The sequence below is a fragment of the Glycine max genome, chromosome 20 (assembly GCF_000004515.6).
Source record: "Glycine max cultivar Williams 82 chromosome 20, Glycine_max_v4.0, whole genome shotgun sequence".
NCBI classification, from domain to species: Eukaryota; Viridiplantae; Streptophyta; class Magnoliopsida; order Fabales; family Fabaceae; genus Glycine; species Glycine max.
Window position 1 is genome coordinate 37,841,046 of NC_038256.2, and position 20,856 is coordinate 37,861,901.

General features: G+C 32.4%; 2 protein-coding genes and 1 pseudogene across 6 annotated transcripts; all 3 read right to left on the reverse strand.

Annotated features, from left to right (window-relative positions):
- Positions 1-1,073: 1,073 nt before the first annotated feature.
- On the reverse strand, positions 1,074-3,063 carry LOC121174360 (cysteine-rich receptor-like protein kinase 26; annotated as a pseudogene).
- A 2,769-nt stretch (positions 3,064-5,832) lies between these two features.
- Positions 5,833-8,939, reverse strand: CRK81 (cysteine-rich receptor-like protein kinase). Of its 2 annotated transcripts, none has more exons than XM_006605959.4 (7): positions 7,899-8,939; positions 7,497-7,631; positions 7,279-7,400; positions 7,139-7,199; positions 6,619-6,856; positions 6,289-6,436; positions 5,833-6,185 (listed from the first exon to the last, which is right to left on the reverse strand). In XM_006605959.4, exons 1-7 carry the CDS (start codon positions 8,680-8,682, stop codon positions 5,871-5,873), a joined length of 1,803 nt encoding a protein of 600 aa, XP_006606022.2. In that variant the 5' UTR covers positions 8,683-8,939; the 3' UTR covers positions 5,833-5,870. The 2 variants fall into 2 exon arrangements, with proteins under 2 accessions (XP_006606022.2, XP_014627830.2); XM_014772344.3 differs by having other exon boundaries at positions 6,989-7,199; positions 7,899-8,919.
- Positions 8,940-11,820: 2,881 nt separating this feature from the next.
- CRK82 (cysteine-rich receptor-like protein kinase) lies at positions 11,821-16,095 on the reverse strand. Of its 4 annotated transcripts, none has more exons than XM_026127543.2 (8): positions 15,126-16,095; positions 14,873-15,019; positions 14,657-14,778; positions 14,368-14,578; positions 14,007-14,244; positions 13,662-13,809; positions 13,271-13,560; positions 11,821-12,477 (listed from the first exon to the last, which is right to left on the reverse strand). In XM_026127543.2, exons 1-8 carry the CDS (start codon positions 15,919-15,921, stop codon positions 12,435-12,437), a joined length of 1,995 nt encoding a protein of 664 aa, XP_025983328.1. In that variant the 5' UTR covers positions 15,922-16,095; the 3' UTR covers positions 11,821-12,434. The 4 variants fall into 4 exon arrangements, with proteins under 4 accessions (XP_025983328.1, XP_025983330.1, XP_040869226.1 ...); XM_026127545.2 differs by having other exon boundaries at positions 13,267-13,560; XM_041013292.1 differs by having other exon boundaries at positions 14,007-14,578.
- Positions 16,096-20,856: the final 4,761 nt, after the last annotated feature.

Here is a 20,856-nt window from a genome sequence, read left to right on the forward strand (position 1 = left end):
AATAAAAGAATAAGAGATTGGGCAAAATCCCCAAATTTAGCAAATCTAAGGTTTTGAGGAAACCACAATAATTTTTAATTTTTTAACCCTTTTTATGCTTGGGAATGACACAAGGATGTAATAAATTTTATAAATTTTAAAACAATAGAAGAAGAAAAGGGAAAGATTGAGAGATGAAAATTTAGGAAGAAAGAGATAGAGTTTGAGTGGGGGGAGGATTATTGAAAAGAAGATGAAATTTGGATAATGGGGGAAGCGGTCTCGGGTGATTTAAAACTGAGAGAGGGAGGAGGTTATTGAAAAGGAGATGAAATTTGAAAAATGAGAAAGGGATGTCGGGTTATTTAAAACTAAGGGAGGGGTGATTATTTTTATATGTTATGTATAAAAAAATAAAGTGAAATGATACGTTCCAATAAGACTCATCTTTTGCATTCTACTTTGATTCAATAATTTTTTATATTTTTATTCTTTTATTTTTTAGATCTAAGAAACAAAGTTTAACGACTTAGTTGACCACCGAACGAAGCTTCGGATGGACTTTGAACAATTCTGAATTAGGAAAGGTGGATGAATGTGATGTGACAGGAGTTAACGAGTAATTTACGGCAAAGTACACCAGTCACCATCGATTTCCTTGTCAAATTTAGAGCCACATATATTCAAGCTTCCTGGTATTTTCTTCCTTACTTCCAAAAATTTCATACTTTTTTTTTTCTTAAAAGAAATTTAAAATGCAGGTGCAACGCACATGAGCGTGTATCTAAATTAATCACAAAATTCATAACATTTTGTCCTATCAAAACTTTTGTAGTATTATCTAATCTAATCTGTGCCACGAGACTTGCCCACTAAGATATATAACCCACATATATGTTGCACATTCTCACAAGGCACCCAAGCATTCTAAATGAAATTTCTTCAGTATTTCCATAGTACACACTCGTTCCTTTAAAATAGCACTCACCATTATTTCATGTTTATCTTTTTCGTGAATTAAAAACCTTTTTATTTAAAAATAAGAAAAAATTATCAAATGAAGAAAGTTAAGTGCAATATATATATAGATACCCTAGGAGTATAAAAAAATTTCTTCATTCTAAGTTCGATATATACACAACGGCCAATGCCCACACAATCTAATAGGTTTCTATAGTATAAGGGTAACATCAACGGTAGGTAGCTATTACTTATTAACTAACATGTCATCATCAGAGCAACAAACAAATGCCAAAACTCAACAACTTAAAAATAAATTCAGGATGTAGATGGAAAATATACATACTAGATGGGAAAATGGCCAATTTGTTACTATCCTCCGGTAAAAGAAAAAGAAAAAATGTCAGTTGTAAGACTGTAATGTATCACTAAATTCTATCGAGGGTAAAAGCTCATGTTGATTCCTCACTAGAGCATGCTTTGACAGATTTGCTTTTCGATTCTGTTGCGCCTGATGAACTATACTCCCACGATTGAATATCTGACAAGTCTCTCCTGTGTATAAAAAAAGGCAAGCTCTGAAGGCACAGGGAGTGTGTGAGAGTAGCTATTAAGCGTGAGTACAACAGAAGCCATGGTTGGTCTGTCAGCTAAATTTCCCTGAACACCACAGTAAACCAATGTGGATGCATCTCATCATTTCGTTTCTTGAACTTGTATCCAATGTGGTGTCTATGAGATTTGGTGCTGTTCCCTCCCTACAGTTTTTCCAGGCCTGAAAGGATTTGCAAAATTGCTGAAAATTTTAGCACTTAGTTCACAACTTCTAACCTTATACTTAAAAAGAGTAAGAAAGAAAACGTTGAAAAGAAAAAAGAGACTTACAAAGCTTATTAGATTCTCTACAATGGTCTCCATGTTGAAAGCCGCTATTTTTCTGGCCACTTACTGTCTCTAGAACCACTACATCAAAACTGAAAACATCTTACTTCACAGAGAATTGTCCTTGCCTTATATATTCGGGTGCCCTATATCAGCTACATGTCAATAACGTCAAGCTCAATTAGTACAAAATTTTCATCCATTTTGGTTGGTAAGGAGTAAGGACTGAGGAAAACAATTAATTAACACTTTCATATCATGGTACGTACTCACTGAGTTACGACAATTCTACTTGTGTTTGCTTGAGTCTGATCCACAAGATACAATCTTGCCATGCCAAAATCCAATATCATATCTTAGGATTCATTTCCGCATCCAACAGAATGTTGCTTTTTTTGAGATCACGATGAATAATCCGTAGTCTCGAATCCTCATGAAGATAAAGAAGACCTTTAGCAATGCCTCCTATGATTTTATACCGCCTTTCCAAGTCTAAATGTGCACGCTTAATTGGATCTACTAAACCAAGCCAAAGAATAACCTTTTAAACTATGTCTACAATAATTATGCAATTACCATTAAGCAGAAATGAGTAATAAGATCGAACTTACCAAATATGAAGTAATCAAGGCTTTTTATTGGGAATAAACTCGTAGACCAGTAACCTTTCTTTTCTTTCCAAACTAAAACCTAGTAGTTTGACTCAATTTCGGTGCTGTAGCTTGGCCACTAACTGCAGTTCTTTTTTAAATTCTACATCTCCTTGTCCTGAATTCATAGATAATCTTTTGACCGCAACTTCTTGGCCATTGGAAAGCTTACCCTGAAAATATATCAGAGTCTGATACATGTGAATTCGGAGCAAATAGTCATTGAATAAAACAAGTCCAGAATCTGAGAACTAACATTTATCTAAAACGTAGCCGCATATTCTTACCTTGTAAAATGTAGCCATTCTGATGATGTCAAAGTTGAATTGCAATGTCTCAATTGGTTCAATTTCATCGTCAATTTCAGCCACAGGTGGGAAAAGAGTTTAATCAATATAAGTTATTAAAAGGTGATTTAAGATTGATTAACAGCACCAAATCAGTAAAAGCATGATGGCTAACGAGAAAATTCTGCTTGAAAGCTTGGACCAGCTGCGCTTCCTGCAGCATACTTCTTAAGGGAATTACCAGATGCAGCTTTGCTTCTGAGACCATCCACTATGCCCCTAAGACCCTCATTGAACTGATCCATATCAGTTGCATTGTTAAATCCACAGAAAGTACGTAGAGTCAGGTTCCATGGTCTCGAATATTGAGCGATTTGAGTAGCGTAGCATGCAATTATCATACCACCCAATGGCCTCTTTCTAGGTTGGACAACGCTGTGTGAGTGATGAGAATTCCAAAGCTGTCTAAGTACAGGGACCTATGACAGGGATAAGACCAAACAGTCAGAGAATACCCTCCAACAAATGATAACAGTTATACTTCACAAGGCTCAAATGAAGAAGGACGAAAACCAGAGTCACTCCCAAGAATCTTAATTACTGAAGGTCCAAAGTAATTTGAAGGTTCATATTCAATATTTTCTATTTTTAAAATTAAATTAAATTAAATAAATTGGTGGTTGAATCCTATACCTTCTTAGTTGCACCAATTTCAGTTAATGCTACACTATATGTATTCAACTCTCATTTTGAAGGAAATGAACTTTTGACATTTTTTTCAAAAAATACTTATGTATTTCGTGATAACTTCTCTCAGGATTCCTTGTCTAATCAATTTTAAACTTATCAAAGTTAAACCCTTGTGACGTGTATCTCTGACTTATCTTCTTCCATCTCTGGAAGTGACTTTATCTGATTCCTTGACCTATACCAAACGACCCGCTCTTAATAAGATCACGTCATCGGACTCTAGAATCATTTAAGCAAGCGTGTGGCTTAACATCACCTCTACACATCCCAATTGCGTTAACTTTGTCAGAGTTTTGGCCCTCAGAGGAATTGTAGAAGCCAGAATCAATTTGTGTGTTGGAAGAAGACAAAGTAGACAAAAGGGTATTGAGGTGGGTCTGTGTAGTTACCTTTATCATTCGTGAAGAAATGGAACAGGAAGCTTGGCTAAGCCGTGGTATAAGATAGGAGTGTAAGAAGAAGGAGAAAGACAACGGATATCAGTCTTGAAGGTGCCATAGGCATTGGATAATGTTTCCTAACCAGATTAGGTTCTAAGTTTTAAGTTGAAAACATTATGAAGATTTAAGAGATGTGCTACTTTTCGTAGACAGGTTCTTTGAAACAATCAAAAAGTCGAAAGCATAAAGTCAATATATATCTACTTGGTAGGAAAGTCCCTGATTTATGCGCTGTTGATTGCTATGAGATCTTTCTTAAGACCATGACAAAATCATATTATTATAGATACTTTATGAAGAGTTCCTTGTGTATTTTGTTCTAAAAAAATCGTTAATTTTTTTTAAAAATTGTATATTGTGCAAATTCAAAGCAGTTAGAACTACATTTGAACACCCTTTCAACTTTTCCATTTTTTATTATAAAATTATAAATTAGAATATGCATAACTTGATGATTTATCATTTCATTCTTCCAATTAAATATTTTCAATATTTTTTCTCTTTTCTCTTTTAGAAATATATTTCGCACACTAAAATTAAAACCAGTAAAAAAATATTCAACCATCTCAAACTACTTTTGTGACTATGCCCAACTCCTTGTGGATGCTAATGTTTGTACACACTCAAATATTACACACACAAAAAATTTAACTTTTATGTATTGTTAATATAAAAAATTATATGGTTAACTTATCAAAAATCATGATTAATATAATTTTTAAAATAATTATTATAAAAATAATAAAATTATAAATTATAATTGAATAAAAATATATTTTTTCACTGTCAATATATTCATTGTTTTCTAATAAAGAAAAATACATACTCAACTTTTAGAAGAGTGAAATGTTGCGGTTTTGTTCCTTTAAAGCACACTTAAGAGACACTGCAGAAGTGAAGTTGATTAATTCAAATTTCGTATATGGGTCTTCAACTAGTTTTATATTCAAGATGCATGTATAGCCCATTATGCCATTCAGTAGCAATGCATCTCCATTTCAGCTTTGAACGCTGGTCAATTTTAGCGGACTTATTGACCAACGCGCGAAATATTGTTTCCTCCTGACTCTTGAGTTTTATACATATAACTAGCAGTTTGGGATGCGTATTGGGGCTAAATATTTATTTTTATTTAATTAAAATTTAAATTATAATAAATAAATATTTTAATATATAAATTATATATTATTATAGCTAGGAAAAAAGAGAGATAATGAAAGTTGTACGCAGTTAAAATATAATTGTGGTATACTTTATAATGTTAGTTAAGGGATAAAATAGTAAAAAAATATATATAGATGAAAAGTGGATATTTATAATAGTTATAGATTTTATTTTTAAAAAAATAACTATAGATTATTGATTAACATTTATAATAAATAAATAAAGTATATTTTACATTTACAAAAACAATTTAAAGGAAAAATATGTCTTTATTCTTTTATCTCAATAGGACAGTTCATTTTTAAAATATAACGGTGGTGTAGTTTATAATGGTAGTTAAGGGATAAAATAATCTAAAAAACATAGAGATGAAAAGTGGATATCATTATTATGTTTGTTTTTAGTGTCTCTGAAGAGCATTTAAAATCATTGTTTTAGTCTTCGGACATCAGTTTTGATAATTTAATTACTAAACTTTATAAAAATAATGATTTTCATACATCTTTAGTATTATCCTTGTCTCTGAAAAGGGATGAAAATCATTATTTTTGTAAAATTTAATAACCAAATTAATCAAAATTAAAGTTAGAAGACTAAAATCAAAAGTACAAGAAATGAAAATATAATTACTTGTATGTTTTTATATCATATGAAATGTTACCGAAACAATTTTTGTATTTAAATAATATCATATTAATGGAGAGTTTAACTCAATTTACATAGGATGTAAAATTTATTTATATTAAAGTCTACAAATACTACCGAGGAATAAATATACTCACAGACATTCCATTATTTGATAGTGCAGAACCTGAGCTTGATTCTCCTACTATCATCTTTTGAACTATTTCATTTTGTTTAGAATTGATTGGTTTTCTTGGAAATGGCAACTCAACTAAAGAATTATTGAGATATGAAACAACTTGTGTCATGGTAGGTCTATCTTCTGGCTTCTCTTGTACACATAATAAACCAATTTGAATGCATTTAATGACTTCCCTATGATTGCAAGATTCCTTTATATTTTGGTCTAATATGTTTAATGGCGTTTGATCCCTCCATTGTTCCCAAGCCTGCAAACAAATTCATAAGCCAAATATTAATGGGATTGTTGCCTTTTTTGTTTGATTAACGTCAATTATATTGTAAAACAATATACTAGAAATTAATACTTACATAACTCAAGAGGTCATCATGATCCGAAAAAACAGAACGAGTATTCCTTTTTGCACTAATTATCTCCAAAACTATAACTCCAAAACTAAAAACATCTGATTTTTCTGAAAATTGTCCATGCATTGCATATTCCGGAGACATATAACCACTATATAAAAATGTCAATATTAGAAATTTTGTATACCATAATGAACATATTTGACATAAATAAAAACTAAAAGTACATTAAAATATTCTACCATTTTAATAAGAATATAAATTTTAAATTCTATCTAAAAAATAAAATTAGAAAGAAATACGAGAAGAAAAAATGTGTTTGAAAATACTTACTATGTTCCCACAATTCTATTTGTTTTTTCTTGATGTTGATCTATTGCAACAATCCTTGCCATTCCAAAGTCTGAAATCTTTGGATTCATTATGCTATCCAATAATACATTACTAGGTTTAAGATCACGATGTATAACTTTTAACCGTGAATGTTCATGTAGATATAAAATTCCATGTGTAATTCCTTCAATAATTTTGTAGCGTGTTGTCCAATCCAATTCACAACTCTTACGGGGATCTGTAAATAAAAAAAAATCATTTAAAGCAAAATAAGTACATAAAGAAATATTTTTCTTTTAACGCATAAATTTTAAAGTTCAACAATATAAATATTGGTAAGAAAAACAAGAGGTAAGTTAAAATGATTTACCAAATAAAAAGTAGTCAAGACTTTTATTGGACACGAATTCATAAATGAGCATTTTCTCTTGTTCTTCCAAACAAAATCCTAATAATGTCACTAAATTTCTATGTTGAAGTTTTGCTATCAATAAAATCTCATTCTTAAATTCTGTTGCACCTTGTCCGGAACTTTGTGAGAGTTTTTTAACTGCTATTTCTCGTCCATCTGGAAGAATACCCTAAAAACACAATCAATTTAGTTACTTCAAGAAACAAATAGAAACAAACATGAATATATTTTTAGTTACACTTTGTCACCTTGTAAACCTCTCCAAATCCACCTTCACCTATTCTGTTTTCATGTGAAAACTTCTTTGTGGCAGCTTCAACTGTGGGCAACCCAAATTGTAAAGACTCCAAAGTGTCACTTTCTTCCCCAACTAGAGTAACATCCAGGTGCAAAAGATAAAATTAGTCCTTTTTAGCCTTTTAAAGAAATGAGGAATGTATTTGGGTTTGTTTTTAAGATTACTTACAATTTTCCCTTAGAAGAGTGTTGGATTTCTTCTTTGATCTTTTCAATATGAAATAGCAGACACCACATAAGAGAATTATCGACAAAACAACAAGGACAACAATCAAGACTACTCGTGCTACAGATTTCTTATTTCCTGCATAAATAATTGTAGAAAAAAAAATCAGGCGTTAGTAATTAAAAAAGAAAGAAAGGCTTCACCACACAGATACACTAAAAACTGTCATTCATTAACGACTATTGAGCATCCAACTAGTCTCCATTAATATATTTTTCTAAAAGAAATTAAACTATTAATGTAAAGATTGTGAATTTATACTAACTGTGTAATACATTATACTCAGATAGTTCCATTAGCATAGAATTTGTATGAATGACAATAAGCACTATTTAAGAAAATTACCTGATGACGGTGCTGACGAGCCGCTAGTATTGTAAAACTGAAACAACTCGTATCTAACATTGCACCACGCAAGCAGAGCCCTGGCGCCTTGTTTTCCTCCGCAACACGACGGAAGAGTCGAAACGGCGTTTTGCAAACACTCTTCACACTGAGCAATAGTTAGGCTCGGCTCGCACTCCGTCAGGGCATACACCGTTCTCTCCGGCGAGGACCCGGCGAATTCGCTTTCGCCGGTGGCGAATTTCCTCGCTGACTGAGAATTCGCAGCTTCTTCCACCAATTCGTTCAACAAACCGAACAATGTCTGGTTGAAACTGTCCAAGTCGGAGGCAGAGATGTTCTTGTCGTCCGACAACCTCGCTCCCGGGTCGATGCTGGTGGGGGCGAAGTAGCGGTTGGTGAAACGGAGCGTGCACTCGTCGTACCATATTATGGACTCTGTTTTGTTGGGGCAGAGTCGCGTTATTTCCGTGGCGGCGCTGGCGATGCAATCTTGACACGTGGCGGGGGAGACGTCGCCGCGGCAGAGGAATTGGCCGCTGGCGACGCTTGTGGTCCCCATTCCCATGGCGGAGTTATAGGAACCGTCAGATTGGGACACGTTGGAGACGAGAGATGCGAGGAGGACTCTGAGATTGGTTTGGAATGTTACGTTGGAATTGTACGATGTGTTGTTTGGGCAGTAATTAGCGTTGTAAACGGGTGCTGCTGAAGATGATCCAATTTCAAACATAAATAGGAACAGAAGAAAGGTAACATCAACATGCTTGTTTGAGAGAAACATGTTGCGCGCCCAGCACAAGCGTTGGAATAGTAAGTGATTAAGTGTATGAATTATAGAATGAACAACGCTAGTTTGGTATTATTCAATATTCATACTCTTACTATCCTCTTTTTTTGTGTGTGATGTTAGACAATTTGATATTGGCAATGCATGTAGATCTAGAAGGAACAGCCTCAAGAACTAGTCTACTCGTTGGAAAATTTGGAATGGAACCATCTTGACATTTGGTGGTTGTTGACATGCTTGTATTCAACTTTTAGTCAAATTTGTACTACCTCAACTTGTAAGTATATTCAAACCTGATGGTTTATTGAGTAGATTAATATAATGTTTCCGGTATTATAGACTTGTAAGTTTAAATCTCTATTTTTTTATTTTGTTAGGTAAATGATAAAAAAAATTATAATTTATTTGACTTGACTTTGAGAATGAAGTAAGTAATCAAAAGTCTTCAAACTATTATCAAGACATAACCAACATTCATACGCAGTGGCGCGTATCCACCATGTTGGATATGAGGGCAATTATCCTCAAAAGAATTTTGTTTTACATGGATATATATAATAATATTTATTTTTTGGCGTCATACAAAATTAGTTTTACTCTCATAATATATACTTTTTTCTTTAAATGAATGTAAAAATATTATAAGAGATAAAAGAGAATAAATTGATATTAATTTTGTTATTTTAGCTTTTTAATTTTTTATAGTATTAGCAATAAAAAAAATCATACAATATTTTTAAAAATGTGTAAAGAGTAACTATAATTTGTAAAAATATATGTTTTTTTTTTCTGACACATTGTGTATTTTGTAAAAATTTATAATATTTTTCTTTAAAAATATTTTTTAAAAAAAATTGTCTTCACTAAAATAAGATTTCTGAATCCACCACAGTTCATATGTTAATAAATTAACAAATCCAGCCAAGATAATACTACTGTTATCATGATCACAAGTTTAGTCGTACCAAAAAATGAATTAAATTTTATGGTACTCGCACCGTACACGATTCTTTTTATCAAGAGTATAAATAATTCAAGGGTGAACATTATCCTCGCTTATTCATTATTTTTTTATAAAGATATCTATTAAGTCCCTTTTCTCAACCACAAAAACAACAAATTAATGCCACTTCGGACAAGGCAAAGAGAAATGTCAGTACATTTTTTATTATTAGGTTGAAATTTATTAAAATTATAACTTTTTATATCCTTATTTAATAATTTTATAATTTTCAATAAATTTTTACAAATAGTAAAATATACATTAAAAAAGAATGTATTGAAAATGTGTTATTCTATCTTCAAAGGCTAGAGGACTTGACAACAACCTCCTGTCAGTGTTAGGCCCCATCCTCTACAACATACATTTGAATATGTTGGTCATGATGATTTTGCAAATAAATGGGTTGAATTGAATACTGGCCCAATAGACCTTTGGTTCAACAGATTTTATTATGTTTTTGGAATACACTCTCACGATTTTTCCTTCTGTCATATGAGCCTCAACTTGCTAAGACAATAACTCCAACCGACTCAGGCAGCAACAATTCAGCATACACGAGATGGGAAGCATTTTAACCATTTGCAATTTCCCACATCCCCATTCCAATTAATTGATCACAATGAAATAATCAATTTGAACAAGCAAAAATTAACTACCACACAAAGCAGTCCATCAACAACGGCACATTCAAACAGAAATCGGTAAAAAGGGGACTATTGCAAGTATAATTGATACCCATCAAATAATATCAATCAACCCAATTTAATCAATCACAAAATAATCATGGATTAAGTTACCACATGGAGCCTTCTTTCAAAAAAAAAAAAAGAAAGTTACCACATGGAACCTAAACCCCCTCCACCACCTTGAGAATCCAACGGTCAAAATGCATTAAACACCCTCAGCTGTTGGATTAGCTCATTGTAGGTGGTTCGTGCAGAAAGGAAAAAAACTGATAGGTACACTTAATAAATTGGACTGGGCGATTTTGGGCCGAAGGACCTAACCCAATTATTTTCTTACTAATCCAAATCTAATATAATATTAACTCACTCACTTAACCATCACCTACTCATTTTAGTTAACTTGCAACTAATTAATCAAAGTGTAGTGTTCCCAGCTGTAAAAGCGCAACATCTAACATAAGTGTTAGCCATACGAAGAAAAAGCACATTACCTTAGCATTCCTTCAATTTTTTTTCTTTTTTTGTCAGCACATTCCTTCAATCTTGATGTAAAAAATAGATCCCTTGCAGTTAGGTTTCCAACTTCATCACATGCAATTATGATCCAGCTCTTTTAAATTTTAAGTTATGTTTTATGCTTTTTAAAAAAAAAAAACATTTTTTTATAGATTAACGGTTACGATCACATCAGTTATAAATGAACGTGATTCCTCTTGATTTATATTCATTGTAAAAAATTGAATAGAAAATAATAAGAGGAGACTGGATTCTGTTTTTTATTGGTACATGTGCAGTGTGGGTGGCACCAACGTGGAAGAACTTGATGATGATGATGATGAGGATGAACCGATAACCGTTGAAGATGAGGTCCACGCGGGTTTGAACAAGGTGAGGGATTGAAGCATTGTTAATAAGTGTTATAAAGAAATATGCATCTTGTGTAAATTAAGAAAAAGCCTTATAGAATATATTTTGTGATAAGGCAATGGTATTAATTAGTGTTTTGCTATGTAATTTGCGATTTGCATTATTATTATTTTTTTTTTTTGAAAGCCCTTGACTTAGGATACAAAGTTACAAGGGACTGATATTTTTGGTTAATATAGATTTGCCTTACGAATCCATGCATGCTTTATTGATATATATGCCTTTATTGTTATAGGTTTGAGTTAATGTTACTTTTCTTATACGTGTGCCTGTATGTCTTTGCAATTTAGGAATTCACTCATGAAAATGTAGAGCATGCTGAACACGAAACTGATTCATACATGGGTGGTTTTGAAGCTAACAATGGTCAACAACCTTACATTAGAATGAAATTTGAGTCAAATAAAAATGTTGGTCTTTCCTACGCTTGTTATGCTAAAAGTGTTGGATTTGGTGGGTCAATAGAGTAGTTGTCGTTCAAAGATTGATAGACAATTTATTGATGTGGCGTGGGAATAAACTGTAGAATGACTGAGTACCAGCCAAAAGCTACTTCATTCATTAAGAATTATCGGTGCAATTATCCTAGGCATTGTGAAAGTACTATTCTTTGTCAGCACAAGTAATGTGATAAATAAGAACTAAAAGAAATTTCTCTTCAGTTATTTTGGGTAGCCAATATCAACCTAAATGCTTGATCATCATCGGAGGAAACTCCTCTTCCTCATGCTCAAAGACCACTACTCTAAAGAGCGTTCATCTCTCCAATTATATTAACTGGTCTTCAATCAAACATGGATGAAAGTGTACTCTTAAAGTTTTTTTTAGATCCTTTGTTTTTGCCATAGTCGCATCATACAATCCTCTCAATAGTTAATTTTTCTCTTCTACAACTACGAGACCAGGGGCCAGCAGATTGAAAGCTCATCTGGGGGGGTGGCAAATTGAAATGTCTCGTGGGATCTGCCGAGGTACAATTCTTCTTGTGATGAAAATCAATCATACAAGCTTGTTGGGTGAGTCAGAGAGGAAAAAGCATGATAAGGTAGAGGAAGGCAATTTGATTCTCTTTTGTGATAGCTGCGTGAGCCTTTTAGAGATAACAAATAGATTGCAAGGTATTTTGTCGTTTAAGAAAGGAAGATTGATACTCCGTAATAATAATTAATAAACCTGTCAAACCGGTAAACAAGAAGTATTTTTAAGAAATATGGGTGATGTGGACCAATAAGAAAGAGAGTTCCTTGACGAGTGTCTGAGAGAGTCTTCCTAACACTCCTTAAATAATAAAAACAATTCCTTTTATCTTTTCCCCATCTCTTGAAAATAAAAAATCAGGTGTTTCTTTAATCATCTTTTCAAAGGATATATAATAACAATATTTTTTTTCAAACTAAAACATCCCATTTTTTTAAGGGAAAAAGAGCCTCGACATATTTTTATTAACACTTATCCTCTGTAACAACAACTATCAATAGTTTTTATGAGTATTTAGATTTTCATATCAAATGAAATATTACTGGCACACTTTTGTGTCTAAATAACAACATTTCTTTTTGTAACCATTCCAATTAAGGGTTTGGTGGGACCTATTAAATCTCTATAAGCTTTGATTATTTGTGTCGTGAAATTATTCTCAGTTTAAAACATACTTACACTTAAAATTTCATATTTTTTTCTAAAAATGTATTATTTAAAAATTAAATTTTCTCCCCCATAAGTTCAGCCTGTGTTACTAAGTTCTACTCATTTAGTTACAAGTTATTTATAATCTCTTGCGTATAATTCTAGCTAGTTGTGATCATGAAACTTAGTTTAAGATCATTGGCCAATACAATATCATCTTAACAGATTATTATTTTTTGAGAGAATCTTAATGGAGATTTTAACTCAATTTACATAGGATATGTGATTTATTTATAAACAAGACTAGAAATACTACCGGGGAATAAATATACTCACGGACATTTCATTGATAGATGGTGTTGAACCTGAACTCGATTCCCCTACTGCAATCTTTTGAACTATTCCACTTTGTCTAGAATTTATCGGTTTTTTAGGAAGTGGCAACTCTGTTATAGAGCTATTGAGATATGAAATAACTTGTGCCATTTTAGGTCTGTCATCCGGCTTCTCTTGTACACATAATAAACCAATTTGGATGCATTTAACAACTTCACTGTGATCACAAAACTCCGCCTTAATACTTTGGTCAAATATGTTTAATGGTGCTTCATCCATCCATTGTTCCCAAGCCTGCAACAAATTTATAAATCAAATATGAATTGGATCATTTCCTCTTTATGCTCAATTAGAATCAATTAATGTAAAACAATCTAAAAGAAATAAATACTTACATAACTCAAGAGGTCATCATGATCGGGAAAAGCAGAACGCGAATTCCTTTTTGCACTAATTATCTCCAAAACTATAACTCCAAAACTAAAAACATCTGACTTTTCTGAAAATTGTCCATGCATTGCATATTCCGGAGACATATAACCGCTGTTTAGAAAATATCAATGTTAGAAAATGTATACACATAGTGAACTAAATATACATTACAACATCCTATCATTTTAATAAGAACGTGAAAGGTTACCTTCTATCTTTTTATTTCTTAAACTGAATGTTAACTTCTACCTAACAAATGAAGAAATGGGAAAAAAATGAGAAAGAAAAATGACTTTGAAAATACTTACTATGTTCCCACGATCCTATTTGTTCTTCCTTGATATTGATCAATAGCAACAATTCTTGCCATTCCAAAATCTGAAATTTTTGGATTCATATTGCTATCTAACAATACATTACTAGGTTTTAAATCCCGATGTATAACTTTTAACCGTGAATGTTCATGTAAATATGAAATTCCTTGTGTAATTCCTTCAATAATTTTGTAACGTTCCGACCAGCTCAATTGTTTGCTCTTGTAGGGATCTAAAAACAGAAAAATCCATTTAAAGTAAGATAAAAAAAAATGTATGGAAAAAAAATTCTTCTGGAAAGTGAATTTAAAGTTCAACAATAAATCAAGATAAAAAACAAAGTAAAAATATTTACCAAATAGAAAGTAGTCGAGACTTTTATTGGACACAAATTCATAAATAAGTATTTTCTCTTCCTCTTCCAAACAAAATCCTAACAATGTCACTAAATTTCTGTGTTGAAGTTTTGCTATCAATAAAATCTCATTCTTGAATTCAATTGCACCTTGTCCCGAACTTCTTGAGAGTTTCTTAACAGCTATTTCTCGTCCATCGGGAAAAATACCCTAAAAGCATAATCAACTTAGTTAGCTACAACCCTACAATAAACAAATATACATATACTCTTATTTGCACCTTATCACCTTATAAACAACTCCGAATCCACCTTCACCTATTCTCCTTTCATACGAAAACTTGTTTGTGGCAGCTTCAATTGTGGCCAAGCCAAATTGTAACGCCTCCAAAGTGGCACTTTCTTCCCCAACTAGAGCAACATCAAATTACAAAGGCTAAAATCAGTCCTTTCAAAGTTCTCAAGAAATGATAATATGTTTGGATTTGTTTTTAAGATTACTTACAATTTTCCCTTAGAAGAGTCTTATATCTCTTCCTTGATCGTTTCAATATGAAATAGCAGACACCACATAAGAGAAATACCGACACAACAACAGGGACAACAATCAAGATTACTCGCGATACAGATTTCTTATTTCCTGCATAAATAACTATAGGACAAAAAAAAATCAAGCTTTAGTATTAGTATTTAATATTATCTCCGTTCGTATTTATAAGAAAAGTAATACTATTGTAAAGAAAGAAAGGATTCAGTACCTGACGTTCCGCTAGTATTGTAAAAGAGGAACAATTCGTATCTAACATCGCAATGCGCAAGCAGAGCCCTCGCTCCCTGTTTTCCTCCGCAACACGAAGGAAGAGTTGAAATGGCATTTTTCAAACACTCTTCACACTGAGTACTCGTTTCGGTGGGCGCGCACTCTGCCAGGGCATACACAGTTCTCTGCGGCGAGGACCCGTCGAATCGGCTTTGGCCGGTGGCGAATTTCTTCGCCGACTGAGAATTCGCGGCTTCTTCCGCCAAATCGTTCAACAAGCTGAACAACGTGCGGTTGAAGCTGTCCAAGTCGGAGGCAGAGATGTTCCTGTCGTCCGACAACATGGCTCGCGGTTCGATGCCGGTGCGGGAGAAGTAGTGGTTTGTGAAATAGAGCGTGCACTCGTCGTACCATATTATGGACTCTGTTTTGTTGGGGCAGAGTCGAGTTATCTCTTTGGCGGCGGTGGCGATGCAGTCCTGACACGTGGCGGCGGAGGCGTCGCCGCGGCAGAGGAACTGGCCGTTGGCGACGCTTGTGGTTCCCAAGCCCATGAAGGTGTAGTAGAAGCCGGACATGGAAACGTTGGAGACGAGAGTTGCGAGGAGGACTTTGAGATTGGTTTCGAATGTTACGTTGGAATTGTACGATGCGTTCTTTGGGCAGTAAGTATCGATGTAAAAGGGTGCTGCTGAGGATGATCCAATTCCAAATAGAGATAGGAACAGAAGAAGAAGAAAGGTTACAGTAACATCAACATGGCTGTTGAAGAGCAACATGTTGCGCCAAAACATCGTTTCGCGCAACACAAGCTTTGGAATAATAAATTATCAACTCTCGACTTCTCATACATGTTGCGTGTCTGAGTCTGTCAATGCCAAATGGGAAATGGATGTGCATGTACAAGGCACTTCCAAAGAACAAGTCCACTCGTTGAAAAATTCCGAAGGGAAGTTTGAAAAACTAGTTGAGTGCCTTTTGACAAACATGATTCATTCACATTTAAGGGTGTAAGCTTAAAAAAAGGGATAAAATGGATAGCATAAGAGAGATTGATAAAATTAGGAAAAAATAAAAATGTTATATGAACACTTAGAAAGACAAAAAAAAAATATAAATGTAATATGATTTATGATGTAATAAAAAGGAAGAGATAAAAAAAATGTTAATGTGATGTTTAATATAATAGAGTATTTACATATAAATTATAAAATTAGTATGTGATATAATAATTAAAAAAATATATAAAGAGATAGAGGATGTTAACGGGGTGTTGGAGGGTCTATAAATGCACTCTCTTTCAACGTGTCTGTTCAACTTTTAATTTGTCGGTTTTATTATACTCCCTCAAATGTTAAAATATATTTGAACCCAATCTTTTTATTGAGTAGATTAACATAATTAATGTTTAGGCTATGACAGACTGAGTTAATCTCTATTTGTTTCGTTAGGTAAAAATAAGTTTTTATAATGTATTTGACTTGAGTTGCCTATACCAAACATAAACATATATATATATATATGAGTTGACTTTGAAAATGATGTAAAACTAACTTCCTATATTTATTATGATAACAACTTGTGTTGATAAGTTTTTTCCCAACGTGACCAAAAAAGTGTCTCCCCAACTACCCTATATATAAAAACTTGAATATGGGGTCTGTTGAATATTATTTAGCTCAACCTTCGCTGTTGGGTAAGGGTGAGTATACAAATTAATTCGGCAGGTTTAAGGCTGACTCGCAAAGCTTACATTTTACAAAAATCGGATAAGTTTGATTTATAGAATAAATTGAATTTTTTAAGGTTTAATCTAACCCGTAAAAATCCACAGATTAATAGACTGGTTCATTGACCCAAACTATAATTTGAAATAATTTTAAAAAAAAATAAAAAATGTATAAAATTAGAAAAAAAAAATGATTTATTTTTAAGTTAAAATCTATCACACTAAAATAAAATAACTTTGTAAACATAACAAATTAACAACAATAATCTAAATTAAAGATTAAATCTTAACATAAAAACTAGCCATACTTGTACATTAAATTTATGTTAAGCTTAATAAATGGGACTCAAAAAATGGATCTAATTATGCAAACTTTTAAAAAAGAGACTCGTCCATTCATGAACATAACATGTTGCTTCGCAAATCTAGTATATCCTCGGTTGGGCACCAACAGCATTCCCTGTTCTCTTTGCAGAAATTAAATTTAATTTGTTGTTTTCTTGGATACTTCCTTTCTCAATCTTGCTTTGGCTTTCGAAGTATTATCCTGGCTTGATTCAAATTTGTCATTATACTAATCCATTTTACCCTTGAACCGTGGTTTCCGAATTTTCATTGTCATTTTCTAGTGGCAAATAACGTTACCTATGATCTGGTCACTTCATATTACTAATTTTCACAAAACTAGAGGAGTTTATTCCTTCCATTCTCTTCATTACATGAAAGTAGGTGCTTATTGCTTATAAATGGGTTCAATTTACTTAGATTGTTTACAACTTTTACCGGGGATATACTTGAGTAATTAAAGAATCATTCTTCGACAATGGGATTGTAGAGCTGGTAGATCCATCCGAATCAAGCTGGTGTTTTAATGTGTCTCGTGTTTTTTTGTACCTTTTTGACATTTGATGGTTGCTGACATCCTTAAATTCAACTTTTTGTCAATTTTGTACTACCTCAACTGTTAAGTATATTCAAACCCAATGGTAGATTAATATAATGTTTCGGGTATGATAGACTTGTAAGTTTAAATCTCTATTTTTTGTTTTGTTAGGTAAATAATAAAATGTTTTTTATAACTTATTTGACTTGACTTGGAGAATGAAGTAAAAGTTTTAAAACTATTATCGAGGTTCAATTAATTAGAAAATTTGAGATAACAAAAATTCATAGGTTAATAAATTAATAAATCCAGCCAAGACAATACTGTTATCATGACCACAAGTTTATTCGTACCAAAAGAACTAAATTTTATGGTATATATGCTAATAAAGGAAGGAGGTATTAGGATTTAGGACGCAATGTAGTTTATTTTTGCCGTCTTTACCAAACTATAAAGTTTACTTTGTAAGGAAACAAGTAAATTTTGCGACGGCTCATGATAGTTAAGTCGAATGCTGATCCCCATATATCAATGTTAATTTACCAAATGCCTGTCGTTGAGTCGATCCATTTGGAAATAATATAAGCATCATTTTCTAAAAAAGCAAATAAACAAAGGAAGGGAGGATTAATAAGGGTGACAATTATGTTCGCTTATTCATTCTTTTTTTTACCATAAAATATGACAATGACGTACTAAACCAACCGTAGTGATTGAAAAATTATCCAAGGGTTAGATATTTAATACTATATCATTTATTAAAAATAGCAATGACAACAATTCCGTAATAATAGCTTTTTTTCAGACAAATTCCGTGATAATAGCTTATGTATGTATTGACGTTAATTATTTAAAATGAACAGGGATTATACTTTATAAATCATAATTTGATTTAATAAAAAAATCGCTTATATTCAAATTATAGTTCATATTTGTAATTATATTTAAAATATTTTAATTTTAATTTTAATTTTATGGAACTTATTAGTGTAAACATGTATTTGTTGATGTCTTTATCTATTAAGTCACTTTTCTCAATCACAAAAACAACAAATTTTAATGTCACTTTAGAGACCAGGTAAACAAAATTTTTAATCTTATTGAAGTTATTAGTGTAATCATGTCTATGTTGGTGTAATTTTTTCACCCTCAAAATATACATAATGGAATTATGATTCTGTTGTGTAATTTTTTTCATCCCAAAAAAATATTGATAATTACAAAAAATAAATTTAATTTATAGTCAATTTTAATTAAGAATGATTAAAATTTCTTTATTTTTCTGTTATTCTTAGCGAAATGATGAAAAATTTAATATCATGTTAATTGTTTACCAGTGAGATTCAAAAGAAGAAAATTACAAGTATTTTGGAGGAAAATTAATGCAAAAAACTTGAAGAAAAAAATTGAAGATTGGAACAACTTGCTTAGCATCATCTTGCTCAACGGTCAGTGCAAGCTTAGCGCAAAGAAGACCCACGAAGAAGACCCACAAAGAAGCCCCAAGATGTGCTTAGCAGGAATCTCGCGCTAAGCGCAAAATCATCATCATACTCGTTAAGCTTAGAAGGAAGTTGAGTGTGAGGTCACGTGAATTTAAAGCTATCTTAGGCTTATAAAAAGAGTATGAAGCAAAAGAGAAATACACACTAAGCATCTTGAATAAGGGAAATCCTCTTTCTATAACCATTTTCCTCTTCTCTTCCTTTATCCATCCATTTTCTTCTTCTATCCACATTAAACCCTAAAGTATAAAAGTCTCTCATGAATATGAAAGGCTAAACCCCATTATTGGAAGTCTAGCAGGTCAATCTCTTGTAATGTAATTCTTCCTTACTATCTATTTAATGCAATTCCAATTTTTATTGTTCTTTTCTCTACTTTATTGTTGTTAATTGTGGTCTGATCACTTATACTTAAAAAGTAATGTATTAAAAAATGTTTATTTTCTAAAGAACTGAGAAAGGACATCTAAATGAAATCATTGTTAGGAATAGAGTGATATTCGTTTATCTTATTTCATGCATCTTTAATCTTAATACAATTTATTATTTTATCTTTGTAAAATAATTTGGAAGAGAAAATAGATGAATTAACCTCTTCATGCGGGAAATCAAAGATAAAGTATCATAATAGATGTGAGTGAAAATTGAGATAACATTAAATAGAGAAAAATTATTAATATTGCATCACAATTAATTTTAGCATACTAGGACCCAACACATTTGCATTCTGAAGTCATCTTTTGCATTCAAATAATTGTTTATTTGTCTTATCTTCTTGCCTTTTACTTTTCTCTTTAATTACACACTTACGATTCATTATCTCTTCTACTCTATAAATTGCTTAAAAATTAGATTTGCACCAATCTAAGTACAAACAAAGTCTATGTAGACTCAATACTTGAACTTCCATTTTACTTTACTACTTGTGACAAATTGGTACACTTGCCAATGAGTTAACAAGTACACAATAGAAGTACGTTTTTGTTGTGTTATGATTGAGAAACACAACAAAATCATTCTTTCGTTGTGTATTTTTTATTTTGTAAAAAAATAATGGAAGTATGATTTTGTTGTATTCCTCAACCTAGAACACAACGGAAATGTGCTTTAGCCATGTAAAAGAAAAACGTAAAAACAATAAAAAAAAAAACCTACCACAACAATTCGATGAAGACATGAAGGAGAAATAAGAAGGAAAGTTAAAGGAAGAAGGGATTGGGCACACATGGAGGAAGAAGTTAGGCACAAAAGGTGGGGGTGAAAAGAAGAAAATTAGGTAGATGGGGAAGGGAAGGGAGAAGGAAGGGTGAGAAGAAGGGAGTTGGGCGGATGGGGAAGGGAAGGGAAGGGAAATGGGAGGGGGAGGGGGTGGGGGGAAATGCCTTAGGGTCAGTTTTGTCTTTTTACCCCCAAATTTGAAAAGTGGTAGTGTCAATAACAAAAGTAATAGTGTCAATATAAAAATACACAATAGAAGTATGATTCAGTTGTGTTCTTCAACTAAGAACACAAAGAAAAGTTATTCCCATTGTGTAAAAGAAAACAAAAAAAAAACTTACCACAATAGTCTGACAAAGAGATAAAGGAGAAATGAGAGGAAGGGTTTAAGGGA

Bases quoted from the DNA above. Each gene is read 5' to 3' on its own strand.
- CRK81 (XM_014772344.3), bottom strand. From the start codon at position 8,682: ATGTTTCTCTCAAACAAGCATGTTGATGTTACCTTTCTTCTGTTCCTA. The intron at 7,401-7,496 runs GTAAGTAATCTT...ATGTTACTCTAG, and splicing joins CACTCTTCTAAGGGAAAATT to TTGGGGAAGAAAGTGACACT. The intron at 6,857-6,988 runs GTAAATCATTTT...TTTTATTTACAG, and splicing joins TCTTGACTACTTTTTATTTG to ATCCCCGTAAGAGTTGTGAA.
- CRK82 (XM_041013292.1), bottom strand. From the start codon at position 15,921: ATGTTTTGGCGCAACATGTTGCTCTTCAACAGCCATGTTGATGTTACT. The intron at 15,020-15,125 runs GTACTGAATCCT...TTTGTCCTATAG, and splicing joins CAATACTAGCGGAACGTCAG to TTATTTATGCAGGAAATAAG. The intron at 14,579-14,656 runs GTGATAAGGTGC...TTATGCTTTTAG, and splicing joins GATTCGGAGTTGTTTATAAG to GGTATTTTTCCCGATGGACG.